General features: G+C 43.7%; 1 protein-coding gene across 5 annotated transcripts in view; it reads left to right on the top strand.

Moving 5' to 3' along the window:
• Positions 1-1801: 1801 nt before the first annotated feature.
• CTNND2 (catenin delta 2) overlaps positions 1802-17163 on the top strand; it is a 715685-nt gene continuing 700323 nt past the window's right edge. For all 5 annotated transcript variants that reach the window (XM_084880857.1, XM_084880856.1, XM_084880854.1 and 2 more), the window contains exon 1: positions 1802-2266. Coding sequence is in view for 4 of the 5 variants with exons in the window: in XM_084880856.1 (XP_084736982.1) it covers positions 2230-2266 (37 nt within the window). In the remaining variant the exon portion in view is untranslated. The remainder of the gene's footprint in view (positions 2267-17163) is intronic.

Genomic DNA, 17163 nt, shown 5'->3' with positions numbered 1-17163 from the left:
ATGGGTACAGAGAGCATCCTTTCAAAAGTAATGTGGCCTAATGGATACAGTATTGCTAATTCGTCTTGTACAACTACTCCACAGTAATTGACCGGCCTTTCTGACAACTAAAGTAACAAATGTAGTTCAACATGTGCTGAAAAATGGCCCTGCAGTGTCTTCCCTCATGGGAATCCGGGCCATTTCACTATGGAGAACTACTTTGGGAGGCCAGACCAAGCCAGTCCATACAGGTCCATCCTGGCAGTAGGAAGATTAAAAACAAACATTTGCACTGCTGTCAAAAGTCGTGTCTAATCTGCTGCTCCTTGCTTTTACCCATTTAGCCCGTCTCAAAGTCTCCTCCTTTGCTCTTACTAAAGTTACATTTTAACTTACTTCAAAGCATAAAAAAGAATAGCCCTGAATAAATAGTCCAGTCATTTGCCTTTGCTGGACAATGTCTGCTGACACAAGAGAAGTACTTTGGTTGCTGAGACCCATCAGCCCCCAACTCCCTCTGATAACCATTTCCTGCATTCTTGTCTGCTTATCTGGGTCTCAGAAACCGGCTCTGGGGAGGGATGGAGTGGAGAGATCACAACCCCAGGCAGTCTTATCCCTACAGGATCAGGGAGAGTGAGCTGTGGCTTAACGAGGGGGCCACTTGCCCCCGCCCCTGGGCAGGCTGTGCTCTGCTTGAGTGAAGGGGCTGGTGAAGGCCCAGAGGACTTCCTTGGCACATGGCATGGGTCTTGTTTCCTAACATGAGACTTTCTCTGTTCACTACAGTGATTCCGCTTGCTGTATTTCACAGCAAGAGAGGCATGGATGGAGTCCATGAGCTGTCAAACCATGAGACGATTGGGAAAACCAATCTGAAAATTAAGAACGCAGTCCAGCGCATATGGAAAGACTATGGGAAAAGAACAGGTGAGGGTTTCCGTTTTAGCCCTGAGAGGGGAATGAGGAGGAGGAGGAGGAGGAAGAGAAAGTGGCAGAGGTGCGAAAGTAGAAAGAAGGACGAGTGGGAGCAGCAGGAGGAGAGCCCTGTCCTTGGAATGCATTCCAGGTCCAGACTAGACAAGGGTTTTCTTGCAGAAAGATTACCTCCACTCCAGATACAAAACCAGAGGGGTTTTGTTTAGGGAGAAAGTCTTTCCATCTGTGAAAAGCGTGTTTCCTCTAAGCACTGGAGGTGGCTGCCAGATTGGACGGGCACTGTTGGGGGGGACCGGGTGCGGATGGATGTCCTGCCTTCTTTGCTCTAGAACCCCAGGATCTGAGAGCATCCTTCTGCACCCAACAGCACGCACACCCACAAGCTCTTCTAGAACCCCCTCCGCCCCTGGCCCTTTGTTTGCAGCCTGACAGTGGCCCCACCACAACAAACAGCCAGCATCTGCTTTGGAAACGAAGGAACCGGCCCTTGGAGAACCGGTCCCAGGCCTCCCCGGTCCCTTCCAGCTCCAGCCGGGTTCCCCAGCATCCTTCCTCCCATCTCGGGGCCAGGGCGTGTGCTCCCGAGGATGCTCGGCCCTCTCCCAGCCCGGTCCTCCTCCCCTCGCTCCCGCTGCCGCCCTGCTGCCTGGAAAACCAGAAGTGGAACGCGCGCTGCCAAGCCTGGCGCTCTGGCGGCGGCACTGGGCATGCTCGGTGCCCGGGGCAGCTTTGGGCGGCGGGGCGGACGCTCCCTCAGTCGCCGGGCGCCCGAGCCGGCCGCCGGGGCATAGGCGGAGGCGGAGGCGGAGGTGGAGGAGCCGCGGGAGGAGCCTCGCCGGCGGCGGCGGCGCAGGTGGCGCGCGGGGCGCACTCGGGAGCGCTCGGCGCCGGGCGCCGCGGCGGCTGCAGGCTCGCGCCCGTGGCGGCACCGGCCGAGCGGAGCGGCGGGCGCGGCGGCGGCAGCTCCCCAGCCCCGCGGTGCCCGGAGCCCGGGGAGGCGTCCGGAGGAGCCGCCGGGAGCCCCGGGAGCTCGGGCCGGCGGAGCGCGCGGAGCCGGGCAGGGGGCGCTGCGGTCGCCGCGCGGAGGGGCCGCCGGGCCGGGCGCCGCGCACCCGCGCCGGGAGCCGCCTCTCCCCCGCGGCGCTCGCCCGGCTCCCGCCGGCAGCCTCGTCCCGCGGCGGCGCCCAGACAACAAAAGCGGAGGATGCTGCTGCCGCTGGGCAAGGTCAGGACCTTGCCCTGAAGCCGGGCGGCGGCGCGCACGCCTCCCCCGCCCCGGACTGAGGAGCTGTCGCTCGCGGCGGGTGCATGTTCGCCAAGAAGAAACCGGGCGCCGCGCCGTTCGGTGAGTTGCCTGCGCCGGGCAGCCGGGGCCAGGCGCGTCCTTCTCCGCGGCGGCCTCCTCCTCCTCCTCCTCCTCCTCCTCCTCCTCCTCCTCCTCCTCTTCCTCCTCCCGGCCGCCGGTGGGGGTTGGTCCCGGGCTCCGGCCGGCGCGGTGGCGGCTGCGTGGTCCCGATCGCCGGGGGAGGACCGCGATCGCGCCGGGTCCCCTCTCCGAGGAGGCTCTGCTGGGATGGGGGCCCGGGCCAGTGTCTTGCTGGGAGCGTTTACCAAGTGGCTTCTCCGCGTGCTCCCCCTCCTCCCCGCCACCCATCTCCCCAGGAGGAGGCGGCGTATATAGGGCAACGCTAACCATACTGCTCCCTGCCACCGTCCAGCACATACACGCTGCATACATGACGTCCCTCATAGCGAGGAGAAGACGGGTGGGGGTGGGGAGGACTTCCCTCCAGTCTCTTGCCCTTATGTTCAATGTCATTAGGATGTGTGGCTAGAACAACATGGACATACTTAGTCCTATGCATCCAGGGCTGTGTCTTGGGTCTCCCGCCGCTTGCCAGCCCCACAGCCCCCCTCGGTCTATATTTAGCGGCTTCCGAGCAAGCATTTTTTTTTTTTTTCCAGCTCGATTCACAGGTTTCGGGGGCTTCTGCGTCCTGACAATAGGTAGCGAGGTTCTGGGAAGCAGCGCCGCCTGAACCCCAGGTTTGCAGAGCTGGGGACTGCGTGCGGGAAGACTGCGATGCGATGTTTGGGTGACCGGTAATTCATGGCGAAAGGAGAGCAGCTGCTCCTTTTTTTTGCAGACCTGCCTCCGATTCTGGGGTGTAATGTGTTTCCATCGATTGCTACTCAGCCGCTTGGAGCCACTACTACGTTCAGAATTAAGTCATTAGATGTGGTGCAGCCTCCCTGGTCTGCATGGCAGGAAAACAGTCTCAGTGATGGCTGGCGTGTGTGCGCGTGTGTGTGCGTGTGTGTGTGTGTGTGTGTGTGTGTGTGTGTGTTTGTGTGTGTTTCCCACAAAGAACAGTTACTTCCAAAACGCCCAAAGTTGTGTGTCCCTGTCAGTGTGGGGGCCATGCAGGGTGTGGGGAAAGAGAAAAAGAATGCAGGTTGTGGGGCTAAGATGTGTTCCCCCTTGCGTGCCTCCTTTGAAAGACCCGATTTGCTTTGGCTCTGAAAGGTGGTAGTCACAGGCATGCCTACTGTTATCAAGTCAGTAGGTTGGTTTAAGAAAAAGGGATCTGTTAGACATAGTGCTGGCTCTGACAGGCAGGGATGTTCACTTTTAGGAACTGTGTGCCCAGTATCCTAAACGCTGGGGATTTTCTGCAGCGACTTCCGTGGAAACAGGGAGGTGCTAAAACTACCGAAGAGTTACCTCATTGTGCATCCCTATAGTCGCAGCTTAGGCTGCTGCTGGTAGTTCAGTTCATCGCTTGGCTGTTACTAATTCACCTACGGGATTTAAAGATTTTGAAGCTGCACCACTTATAAAATCCCATGAAGTGTTTCATAGGGCCATAATCGAGTTACAGGGATGAAACTGCATGATTCTGGGGCCTCGCTCTCGAAGTGTGACAGATAGGGGTGGGGACATCCTCAAATATGGACTAGCGGCTTTAAACCGCTATGAAATCTCTTTGCCACATGCAGAATCCATTTTCTCTGTTTTGGGGAGAATGCTGAGTGGCATCCTTACTGGTCTGTGGGTTGCAAGATCTGAGGGCTTGAATGGAGATAGTTGCGTTTGGAGTCAGATGTTGAAATTTGGGAGTCCTGTAATCAGACAGCTAACACGTCTCAGCATTGCAGAACGGTTAGGAAGGTGTGTACAGCGTGAGTTAAGTGAATAGAGTGATTCGGTTTACCAGTATTGCTTTAGTTTCACCTCTTCCCACTCGAGAACTTTATAGGAGCACTTTGAGCATGCTATTTTGCTCGTTGCATTGCTTTGATATGAAATTTCTTTCAAAAACAAGCAGTATGTAAAGACGTCCATTTTTCTCTTTTCTTCATTTGAGTCTGAGGTTACAGTTTTAAACATGGTTCTTAAAGGGCTAGTAGATATTGTAATGTGCCTATGTGTGCAGACAGAGAGCAGCTGAGAGGCATGGGAAAAAGGACATATACTGTATACGTGGGTTTTATGTTATGTTGCGGATTGAAAGTGAGAGTGCCTGATTGAATGGCAGTTATGGGAGTTACATGAGGTGGCTGCTTTAATAGAATTGTCATAGCCTTGTGGAATGAAGTTACTTAATTTGGTGTGTGTTTGTGTAGTTGTATAACCTAATCATTGTAGATGTCGCTAATGTTTTCATTGTAATAAAAGTCATGCACTGTCAAATTACAGCGTTTCCATCAACTTCACATCTTTCACTGTAGAATACAGGCCAATTCCTTCGCCCAGTGAAATGATTCACCAGAGAGAAAAATGAAATTCAAATGATATTAGTTTGGAAATGCAGTTTATATTTTTGTTAAATAATTTCTAAGGGTAATATCACTTTCATAATGACCATTAAAATTAAAAAAAGAAGTAATAATATTCTCAAATATAACATTAGTTTTGACATTTGAATATACAATGCTCTTCCTGAAAACGTTATAGAACTCGCTTTATCAAAGTTGTCTTTTGTGTAGTATGCCTGCATGAGGCAGAAAAGAGTTCTCCAGAGTAATTTCATCAGGTTGTCCTTATGTAAGAAACAGTAAAATTACATTTTAAATAATTTATAGCAGTTTTCCATAAATCCAGTATCCTTTGAAAGAACTAATGCATCTGGTTGTAACCAGCTGATTGAAATAAAATGGGAAATGTTGCGAAGTGCTCTTTGATTTTTCTGATGATTAACCATAAGAAGATAAGGAGCATCCATTTATGCTTGTTTCTCTGTAACTATTATGTCCACTTTTTTTGGTAGGTAATTAGCGATGCTAGTATCACTCTTCCTAAAAAGTTTCAATTTAAAAAAATAAAGATTGGTTGAGAGTCCTTTCACCTAAACGCAGTAATTCAGAGGATAAAAAGGTACCCAGAGAAAACAGGCGGATATCTTTAAACCCAGTACTTCTGTAGATGACTTAGTACAATGGGTCTTTGCTGGCTGATTGACAAGTCAAACTCCTCCCTGGGTTTCCATGCTGGGTTTCCTCATCCACAGTGTGAGGTGTCCTCAGGGCTACATACTCCGATGGCTAATGATACCTGGTGTGTGGATGTGGGAGGAGAGTTAATTTGAGTGGGAAGAGTTCATGATACTTGTTGCTGGCTTCAAGTTTATCTGATTATGTGCCAAAGCAACAGCTTTTATATTAATGTAAAATATTAAACATGTCATAGATAAATAGTTTCTATCACATTGTCTGCCAATCTAGCTTACTGATTAAATAAACTGCCTGGTTGGGTTTAATGAATCCAATTATAGTCACAAACAGTACTTTCAGCACAGGAAACTCACAGATGCATTTTATCATACTGTGCTTTTAGTCCATTAAAAATGTGCAGACTGATAACAAAAATATGCAGTTATGACACCTCTAGTTGTTTATCTTTTGATCACATAGCAGTTAAGTGTAATTTCAAGCTCTGCATCATGGTTAATTGATTTGTAGGAAATGTCCTAGCCATATTAGGATATTGAAGTTATACTCTGTGTCAATTAGTTTTTGACAAATTGGAAAAAATGGCTAAATAAGTGAAACAGTATTTTCTAGAAGCTTCCTATGTGAGACAAATATTCACCTGTATCCCTTGGCGAGATTTTTGAAAAGTTATCTGTAAAAGGAATTACATATTTCAAAATTTATTATTCCATTAATTGTAATTTTAAGTCAGATATATTTCTAGGGAAAACTTGAGCTCTGCTGTACAATGAATATATATAATATTACAATAAATATTAAAATATTGGAATACATATAAGTGTAATGCTTTTTTGGATTCTGTTTCAGGTAGGTGCAGAGATGCGGAGAGAGCAATGGCTTTGGATGGATCCTAGCTCAGTCTCTTCTTAGCTCAGCCCTTGGCCATTTATGTGATACTCAGGTTTTACTTCAGTATTACTAGCTATAAAATGGGTACAATAAGACAAAAGATAGGTTTTGGGATAAAGTAAGTGAGTATATAAGGAAGTTGTTTATTGTAAACATTTGTAGAAACACAAGAAATCTATATACACATATTAAGATGGGTACTATGCTTCATTTATGTATTATAAAAATATGTTCTATAGGCCACCACTCTGTAACAAAGGCTATTAAGTGGAAATATTCTCACCCTACCCATATTTTAATAATACTTCATTTTGTATATTTGCATATACGATATATCAAATATTCTACTCTGCAATGTAACAGTCCTTTATATATATATATATATATATATATATATATATATATATATATATATATATATAAAATATTTAAGTGAAAAAAAAAGTAAACGACACATCCCAGCACATCATTATTGAAAAATATTTCAACCTAATAGTCAGAAATGGCAGAACTTTGAAATGCCTTGGTTTTTTAATCCTCACCCAGAGATATATTCCCATTGATTTCAGAGAGAGGAAGGGCGAGAGAGAGAAACAGATGGGTCACCTCTTGCACGCACCCTGACTAGGGATCAAACCCGTATCCTTGCTATGTGCTCTGATTGGGACCAGAACCCACCACCTTTTAGTCTGTGGGACTATGCAGCAACCAACCAGTCACCCAACCAGGGCAGAACTTTGATAGTGATTAAGATTAAATGTTCTACAATAATTAATATGGTACTAAGGATAATATAGACAATTTAATAAGCATCACTCTTGGTTGAGGTCAGATGTTAAATGTCTGCTCTGCTTAGAACCACGAGCATGAATGAGTTCCATCATCATATCATTGTGACAAAGAAAAGAAACTTGGTTTACCTAATAAATAGAAGGCCCACAGCATCTCATCCTACTCCACTCCACTCCACTCCACTCCACTCCACCTCCTGTCATACTCAAGTTCTTAAAAAAATAAAGTGTGTGCATTGGTACCTTTTTGAAATAAGTGGTCATTTTCACATATCATTTCACTCCTAGTAGCTTCAGTGAAATACTCCATTTCTCAGGGCGTGATCACCCCTCTCCTGTGAGGCAGAGCTCCGATCTTCAGCAATGTGATTTTATAATAATAACACTTGGAAGTACCTGAGGATTTGCTATAGACTGTGACCTGTGTAACAGTTGATAATTTATCTTCAGTGAGAAAAACACTTTGACAATAAATTTTGTTATTTATATTCAAATTTATGTGTTGTTGTAGGAACTGCCAATTATCAGTTACCAGAGTAAAATACATGCTATAATAAAATACCTTTCTGTTTTTTTTCGCATGAAATAGGCAGGTGAGCCAATTATGTTTGACCAGAACAATGTAAGTTTCAAAATTTCTGCAAGTTTTGAGTGATACGAAACAGATTAATATATAGGTTGTTTGGTTTAAAGTGTTAGATTACAGCGATAGTTAATTCTATCATTAAAATTAGAATGTTGTTCTTTATAGGTAAGGGTGGAATTTTTCTTATTATAACAGTTTTGTCTAATGTGGTTGTCACAACTGTCCCTAGAAATTTGATCAAATATGTATGAATTAATAAGCATGCATTTAGTAATAGGTTTTATATAATTACTAGTGGGCCAGTGCACAAAGGGAGGTTTTTTTTTTTTTTTGTGCAGGGAGGGTTCCCCTCAGCCCAGCCTGCATCCTCTCCAATCGGGAACCCCTTGGGGGATGTCCAATTGCCAGTTTAGTCCCTATCCAGGCAGTCAGGTATCCCGCTAGCAATCTGGGACCACTGGCTCCTAACTGCTCACCTGCCTGCCTGCCTGATCACCCCTAACTGCCTCTGCCTGCCTGATTGCCCCTAACTGCCCTCCATTGCCAGCCTGATCTCGCCCCCAACTGCTTTCCCCTGCCGGACTGGTCTTATCTCCAACTGCCTCTGCCTACCTGATCACCCCTAACTGCCCTCCCTTGCTGGCCTAATCTCACTTCCAACTTCCCTCCTCTGCCAGCCTGGTTGCCCCCAACTGCCCTCCCCTGCTGGCCTGATCTCGTCCCCAACTGCCCTCTCTGCCTCAGCCCCCACCACCAGGGCTTTGTCCAGAAGGAAGTCGGATGTCTGGAAGATGGCCAGTCTACCCGGTATAAACAGCATATTACCCTTTTATTAGTATAGATAGATTATATAGGATAGGATTGCTTAAATGGGGTAGGGGGCCTTTTTCAGCAGGAGGAGATGTTCTTGGCAGACAAAAATACATAATGCTTGCATATGCACTATACTGCCAAACTGGTCATTAAAAAATTGAACTGCTTTCTTCACCTTACACCAAATAGGTGTTGCCCTTAAAATCCCTCCTCAGCCCCCACCTTAGGTTCTAACTTCACAGTTCAACAGGATTAGGTTCTGATTGGTCAGTTTCTAAGCCAGTCAGCTTCAAAAGCTCTACCTCCTAGGCAGCCATTTGCTTCATCCAGATTTGGTTCTGATTGGTCGGTTTCTATGCCAGTCAGCGTCAAAAGCTCCACCTCCTAAGTAGCCATTGCCTCCTAGCACTTCACTCAAATTTAGTTCTGATTGGTTGGTTCCTATGGAAGTCTGTCTCTGGGACTGTCTTTGTGTCTGATCAGAGAGGCCCCTTTGGAGTCCTGAAAGAAAGAGAGGCATGGCTGCTGGCCAGGCCCCAAGAGAAAGAGGCAAGGGCTGATCAACTGCCACCACAGAGGCTATAGATCAGACCCTTCTTCTCTCTCCAGGCCTCTTGCTCGGCCTGGTCCGAAGCCCCCTCAGCAGCCTGTGCTGGGTCACCGTGCCTACAGCTGCAGCAGTCAGTGCTGGGTCCGCACAGCAACCCAGCACTGACTGCAGGACTGACTTCCGGTTGGTCGAGCCTTTGTCGTTTTGAACATTACAGACCCTGGGTTTTTATATATTAGAATTCTTTTGGTTTAGGAGCCTCTTCATAATCTTATGCAACAAAACGAACCAGAAAGGTATATATTTACCTTAAATTATAAAATGAGTAGAAATGTGGATTGTCTGGTATTTTTAAGGACCTCAATAAATATCAACCCCACTGAACCTTCCAGGTTTTGAGAAAGTTGGAAGAAAAAATATAAAGGAGTGGCCATAAGAGGTGAAATGCTAGTTTTGATTCCATGTAGTTTGGTATGGTGCCAAAGGACATTCCCAGGAAACCCTTGGCCTTCTCCCTGCCCCCCCCCCCCCCCCGCCCCCAACACACACACACACACACACACAGGAACAGAGCTGCCTCTGAGCTTTAGAGCCCAAGCCTTGCTCTCTCTAGGCAGAGAGACCTCCAGAGGAAGGAAGAAGGAAGATAAGCCATCCTGGTCCCTTATTCTTCAGAGTCAGGGAACGTGGAGGGCTGGGGCAAGGCCCAAACTATTTTGTTAATTAAGCCCCCTTCACCTGGAAGGAAGGAAGGAAGGAAGGAAGGAAGGAAGGAAGGAAGGAAGGAAGGAAGAAGCATCCCAAGTCAGGAAGAAATGATCCTCAGTGACACGGTGTACAAAGAATTCTAGTTGTAGAATTTGGGATAAAATAGATTTCACGGTATTTTGCTTAGTACTTGAGCTTTTTAAATATTTCATGGTATTTTGACACCATATCAGGAATTATCAGGGGAGCGTCTAAAGCCCTGACTGATTTATAGAGAGTATGGTCCATGAAATTCAACTGATTTATGTATTGCCAGCTTTATAATAACTCATTCTCAGTATTTCTTCCTTACTCCCCATGCTAGATCTTGACTGCCAGTAATTGGAAGTCTTTGGAAGTAGTGAGAATTAGACATAAAAAGGAAAAAGTCAAAATCTGACTTCCCAAACCATATATAAATGATGATCCATGCAAGCTTTTATCCATAGCACTTTCTCCCTCAGTGTTGATAATTAGAGTTTGGCTGTCATTTAACATTTTAACTTTTAATAGGAGCAATCATGGACACCGTCAATAAAGAAGAAAAAAATTGAATTTTCAAATAGACATGATGTTTTATTTGATGATGAGCATGGCTACTCAACCAAAAAAAAGACTCGCTTCTTAAAATAAAATTTTATTCTTCTCTTTCAAATATTTTATTTGGACTTTCAAACATTAGAGTAACATGGCAGTTATTACCTTCAATAACACAGAATAATTTAATTTCCAGGAAGAGCAACTTCTTTGGCAGCAAACCGTCTCCCAACTATAAAAGAGCACCAAAATTCAGTCTCGCTTCTCTAACACAGTCCTTGGTGATGAGCATGTTTCTGTTTTGGAGTCTCTGGGTGAGGGAGGCAGGGGTGGAGTTCTCCAGAAGGGCACACCAGGGTTATGGGCTGTCTCAGAGACTAGAAATCATGTCACATTTACCCAGGACCTGAGGTGGTGCAGGATGTCAGGGGCACATATTGTGTGGATGAGATTATCTGGCTTGAGTTGGGTTGGAAAGAATAATATGAAATTCATAGTAGGTGCATGGATATATCATGGCACCTCTATCCAAAGAAGGGTTATGCAGCTATGAATTATCTTTTCAAAGAATAATTATAGGGGAAGTATTCATGGTACTGAAGGTTAAGAAGAAAGTCAAGGCAAAATACCATATTGAATATAATACCACACATGTATCCACACAAACACAAGAGCATAGCATTTATGACAGTGTTTTGTTCTTTTTAGATTATATTTTCATCAAATATATCATAGTTTGATATATTGCTTGTGGAAAAAAAAGCATATCTTTAAATTTTTGAGAATAATACTATATATTTGCTTTGGGACAAATTTCATTAATTTGCTGGGTGTCTACATGGAGTGCATCTTCTGCATACTCTAATCAAGCCTATACCTAGATTTTCTATTTTTTAAATTTGAGACATACTGAGTAGGTTTAGCAAGCTGATGTCTTCTTGAAAACTCTATGGCACTTGAGTGAATTATTCTTTTTTTTTTTTAATTCTCACTTGAGGATATTTCCCCATTGATTTTTAGAGAGAGTGAAGAGAGAGGGTAAAATGAGAGAAGTATCCATGTGAGAGAAACACATCCATTGGTTGCCTCCTGCACACGCCCTGACCAGGGCCGGGGCCAGGGAGGAGCCTGCAACCAAGGTATGTGTCCTTGACCAGAATCAAACCCAGGACTGATGCTCTGTCCACTGAGCCAAACCAGCCAGAGCAGGGAACTATGTTTTTTCAAAAAAAAAAAAAAATGTGTATGTTTTTTTTTTCTGATTTAAAAAGAATACAAGCTCATTAAAAATTTGAAACTATAGCCCTGCCAGTGTTGCTTAGTGGATGAGCATTGACCCATGCACTGGTTCAATTCCCAGTCAGGGCACATGCCCAGTTTGTGGGCTCCATCCTGAGTAGAAGGTAGCCAACCAATTTGATGTTTCTCTCTCATCAGTGTTTCTATCTTGCTCTCCCTCTCCCTTCCACTCTCTAAAATCAATAAAAACATAATTAAAATTGTTTATAAATATAAAAATGAAAAAAAGGAGTTCAAGTTTATGCATAAGCTCAGGCCCCAGAAATAACTATTTTTTTTTTTTTTAAATCAGAAATGCTAACCCCTACACATTTTTATTTAAAAGATTTATCATATTCTGCTTTGTTACTTTTTAACATGTATGGGGGCTTTTAATTGGTATTCATTTTTAGTGTTTGGATTTCATACTTTCTGTAACATTACTTAAATAACTTGCTACTTTGGGGTATTTTCTGCCAGTATATATGATGCTGTGATTGAAACTAAATAGTTTTTATCAGGTTATTTCTGAGATTAATTCCGAGAATTAAATGTTTTCAAGACTGTAACCCTGGCATGTGCCCTGACAGGGAATAGAACTGGAGACCTTTTGGTGTATTGGATGACACCCAACTGAGATGCAAAGGCCCGGCCTACTTTTTTGTTTGTTTTTTGTATGAGATGGAGTCAAAGATTTCCTTGAATGTAAAGCTGAATCTCTGACCTCCGTTACTAAATGGCTATAAGATATCCCACAGTTGTAAAGGTATGCCATTGGATATTGTCCATAGGAAGAATTCTCCTTTATTCATCATTGGAAGTAGTTCCTGTTATCGCTTTATACCACTTAAAAAATTGTCATACCAGATAGCTCAGAAAATGGTTCCTCTGTGTGTTTTTCCCTTTGTACAGATATTCACTGTTTAAAGGGGGAGTAGAACGGAGCCCTGTTGTTCCTCAGAGATTGAAGTCTGCACAAATGTCCCCAGAATATTATTTTCTCTCCTGGTGGGCTGCCGAGTCTGGCACCTGGGAGGCTTATCAGAACAGTTTTAGAAGTGTGAACTGTAGCTGGCTTCCATTTTCTGAGCGTGTTTCCTTAAATACTTTGAACAGAATTTCAGAGAATTCTCATCACTCTAACTAGAGCTTGTCAATAGAAAGAAATCATGGGCAAGTCATGAAACACAACCTTTAATTTGGTTCTTCTCAAAACTTTTGAAGGAAATACAGAAGGGAAGTTCCTGTCCCTCATTGTGTTTCCTGATGAGTAGCCATGTGGGAGCCACTCAAGAGGAGATGCTGGTCATGCTTATAGCAATTTCAGAGATGGATCTTTTTTTCTTACTCACCTAAAATCTTCCTTCTGTGGCTGATGGCAGGTTGCAGACACATTGTATAGTGAGTCCATAGTTCTTGATTAGCTGAGCAGATTCATGGGCGCCCTTAGCTTGTCCATGTGAGAGCCAGGAAGGAGCAGAGTGTGAGAGGAGAGCAGCAAGAGGATGGCTGGGGAGACAGACACTTGCTTGGGTGACGAGTGATGGGTGACATCCCTTCTTCCTTGGCAAGTACAGCCTGTGGGCACAGAAGACTGTGTTCTGCTGACTCTGATAGAGGGGGTGGGAGTTTGGTTAACACCTAGTGACAAGTGTGGACATTTTAAGTAAGAAGAAGCGAGTAGCTTGAATTAGTTTTGGCAACAAAACTTTTTTAATGGGCTCATCAATTGCTCATTGATTAATCCATTCACTCAATAAGTTGTGCCGATGATAAGTTTTGAAGAAGCACGGAGTTATAAATAGCAGCGAATAGCATGCTACTCCAGAGCTGGAAAGCCTGCCCCCATCCGCGTAGTTTAGCCAGTTCCTCTGGCTGAAGGGTGGTGAGCTACTTTGGTTCTTTCCAAACTAGGGTTTCAAATGCAGGTGGCCGTTTCCCATCATAGGCAGGACATTCTTTCTTTTCTTCTGTGTGTCAGCTCTACTAAAATGCAGTAATTGCTGTAGAACTCGAACTGTTGTAGTGCTCTACACAAATACTTCACACAATGTAATATATGAGTGTGTGGCTTCCTCCTGGTGGCCTGACAGAGTATGCATTTCACAGGGGTGCAGTTATATCTACAGAATGGCAGGTGACACGCAGTCGCAACTGGGAGAGCAAGGTGACAGCTGATCAGGTGCTGCCTGGTGTTGAAAAGGGTGTTGGAGGAAATACAAGCAAAATGATTCTTTTGAGTTTTATGGCATGCTACTGGTTGCAAATGTTTTCCCATATTTTACCTTCTGAGAGTGAGGATCAGCATTTTGAAAACAACAGATTTTTGAACCCAGAGTAGCATTTGTCACGTTCGGTTATTCTGAGAAGCTCCTTAGTTGATATTCACCCCAGTTTTAAAACACGTGCTATTTCTCACAGTTAGTCACCATTCTAGCTTAATCGGCAGGTCCAGGATGTGGTGGCTAGATGCGTTTTTCAGTCCTGATGCGAAGAAGATACTTTTAAATGCAGGTATTTTCACAGTTTCTGTCAATGTCCTTTATGCTTACACCACTATATTTGGTGCCCGAGTACTTTTCTTCTTCTTTTTACTTTTTGGACTGAATTGCTTGGTGGTCCATAAGGGAAAATTCTAGTACTTAGATAGCTGCTCATATGCTATTGGAGTAATTTCAGTTTTTCTGCTGAATAGTTTTAGTATAAGTGGAACATTCTTACCTACTAAAGGCCCGATGCACAAAAATTGGTGCAAGAGTAGGCCTTCCTTCCCCTGGCTGTGAGCACTAGCTTCCTTCCAGCACCTGGGACGCGGGCTTCCCTCCTCTGGCCGCCGGCAGGTACCCGGGACCCAGGCTGGCTTCCCCTGGGCCACCCATGGGCACCCGGACCAGCTGGCTTCTCTCCAGCCCCAGCTTCTTCAGGAGGGACATCCAGAATGTCGTCTGGAAGATGTCTAGTCTAATTAGCATATTACTCTTTATTATTATAGATATGTTCCTTGTTAACATGTCTTTGATGATAGATATTGCTCGTTATTTGGCAAAAGGTAGGGTTGCTTCTCCATCCAGGAGGCACTGAGAAGGGCAGTCAAGGAAGTTGGGTTATCCCTGTATATGCACATGGTTCTCAGCACTTTGCACATGAAAAGTTTGCAGTCATCCTCAAGAAGCTAAGCTGCCTGTGCATAGTAAGCTAAATATATAGATACAGTATGAGACTGCAGGTGTTGCAATGTGCAGATGTGTGATGTTATACAGAATATCATGTCAGAAGATTTGGGAAGCTGTTTGTGGATCACCAGGAGAAGATGATAGAACATTTGACAGCAGGTCTATAGATTGCTCTGTAGCAGCACTGAGTGGATAATTGAGAACCATGCATAAATATTACCTCATTCCAAATGTGAGAATATGCCATGTTCTCCTCAGTCACAGAAGTTAGGAAAATGTGTCCAATGGCTTGTCTGTTGTGATGGTGCAACCTGACTATGGAAGGAAACGAGAACACTCTAAGACAGTGGTCGGCAAGCAGTGGCTCGCGGTTTGCCACTCTGTTGATTAATGAGTTTGCCGACCACTGCTCTAAAAGATGGTCTTAGTTCAGGCTTCCATAAGGATTGGGTGGCTTAGACAACAGATACTTGTTTCTCACAGTTCTGGAGGCTGGAAAGTCCAAGGTCAAGGTGCCTGCTCACTCGCCTGCTCATTTGGTTCCAGGTGAGAGCTATCTTCCTGACTTGCAGACAGCTGCCCTTTTTTTTTGTCCTTGTTCAGCATTTCCTTGGTCCATCTCTCTCTCTCTCTCTCTCTCTCTCTCTCTCTCTCTCTCTCTCTCTCTCTCTCCCCTCTTTTCCTCTTATAAGACCACCAGTTTCCTCATGAGGGCCTCATCTCCTACATAATCTAATGCTAATTCCTCCACAGGACCCATCTCCTCTTTGAAGGTTGGTCATTAAAATTAATTTAAAATTCATCCTATACTGATGTAGTACAGTTAGAAACTCACCAACATTAAATACATATATGGCTTTTAAGTGGATGGCCAGTTAGGATAAAATATTAATATAGAATAATCATTGAGTCATAAAACAGAATATGTTGAAATGGGAAGATAGAAGATAATCTATGGCTGCTTGAGTGTCAGAGATCAATGTGATTGGTTAATAAGCTAGTGTGTTTCCATGTACAGATGGAATAGTGTGTTTCCATGTATAGGCCAGTTGTTGCATGATTTCTGGTGTCCTCAAGTATAGCAGGCTGTTTTCAAAGGCCTATTGTCTCATATTAAATGAAATACAAATATGCCAGGAATTGTGCTGCTGGAGGATATTAAGCTTATTTTTAGAATAAAAAATAGATCTGTACCATGTTTGTGTTTTCATAGAACAATAATTATCATCGCAAAGAAAAATAGTGGGCTATAAAATAAAGGGAAATGTTGACTTAAATGATAACTTTCCAGACTTTAAAAAAAAATATCAAGACATACATTATTTTAAGAAAAAGTATTGGTATCAAGGGAAAATTATGAAAAATATTATATATAGTTATTGGTATTATTAAAGAAAACTTATGAAAATATTATATATAATTATCAGGAGTGGATTTATTTTCTCAAGGTGAATTTGTATTACATTTCCCATTATATTTAAATTGAAGATGCCATTTGTGATTTGGAATATTGCCAACTGAAAGAAAAGTTAATTATTTGAAATGAATACAAAATGATCCAAACCTCACACTTGACATAAGACCTTGAATGATATATGTTGAAGATTTTATTTGTTTTATAAGGAGTAAATATTAGTGCCAGGGATATGGAATTTTTTAATGACTACATAATAAAATATCAGCCAATTTATGTGACTTCAATAGTGGTATTTTAGTAATTACATGTTTACTTTTATTTCATCACATACAAGAAATAGTTAATATTATTGGGAAAAGAAGTATTTTGCTTACATCAACTTCCATATCTCAGGTGTGGATGCTGCTATCACAAAAATACCCCCCTACCCCCATTCTTTTGATTTCAATCAGCTATGCCTTTAGTCATATGCAGGAAATTCTTGCAGTTATTGAACTAATATCATTAGGTTGGGGAGGCTCTTTTAAATAGGTTCCTTTGATTCTTAATTTATTGCCACTTACTCAAGCAACGATTTGGGTTAAGTTGTTTCTTGGAGCACTGCGTTGGCTACATATTTCTGCATCTTTAACTCTGAATCTGTCTGTAAATCATGACTTAAAATCACTGCCATAGCTCAGTATTGGAGAGCAGTTTGGGGACTCGTCACTGAAAGTGTGTCATCTGTGTGCATGCCCAGATGCTGGTCACCCCATGAGCTTGGTGGAAGGTGGCAGTCTGGCCCCTTCTCACAATACTCAGTTGCATTGTTGACATTCAGCGTGATGTCTGATAACTTCAGCTTTTGGCTCTAAGTCTTATGCAGAGAAGGAAATGGGAACTTTCACACCTGATTGTTTACCAAGGGTAGTACATGCTTCGAAAAGCCTGTTAGTTACAAGTCCTTTTGGGAAACTGAAAAACGCAGACCCAGGTCTATCATAGCTGTGCTGTTGAGAGTGTTGTTT

The sequence above is a fragment of the Pipistrellus hanaki genome, assembly GCF_964339955.1.
Source record: "Pipistrellus hanaki genome assembly, chromosome: 4".
Taxonomy (NCBI): Eukaryota; Metazoa; Chordata; class Mammalia; order Chiroptera; family Vespertilionidae; genus Pipistrellus; species Pipistrellus hanaki.
This window is presented reverse-complemented; position numbering and strand designations above follow the sequence as displayed.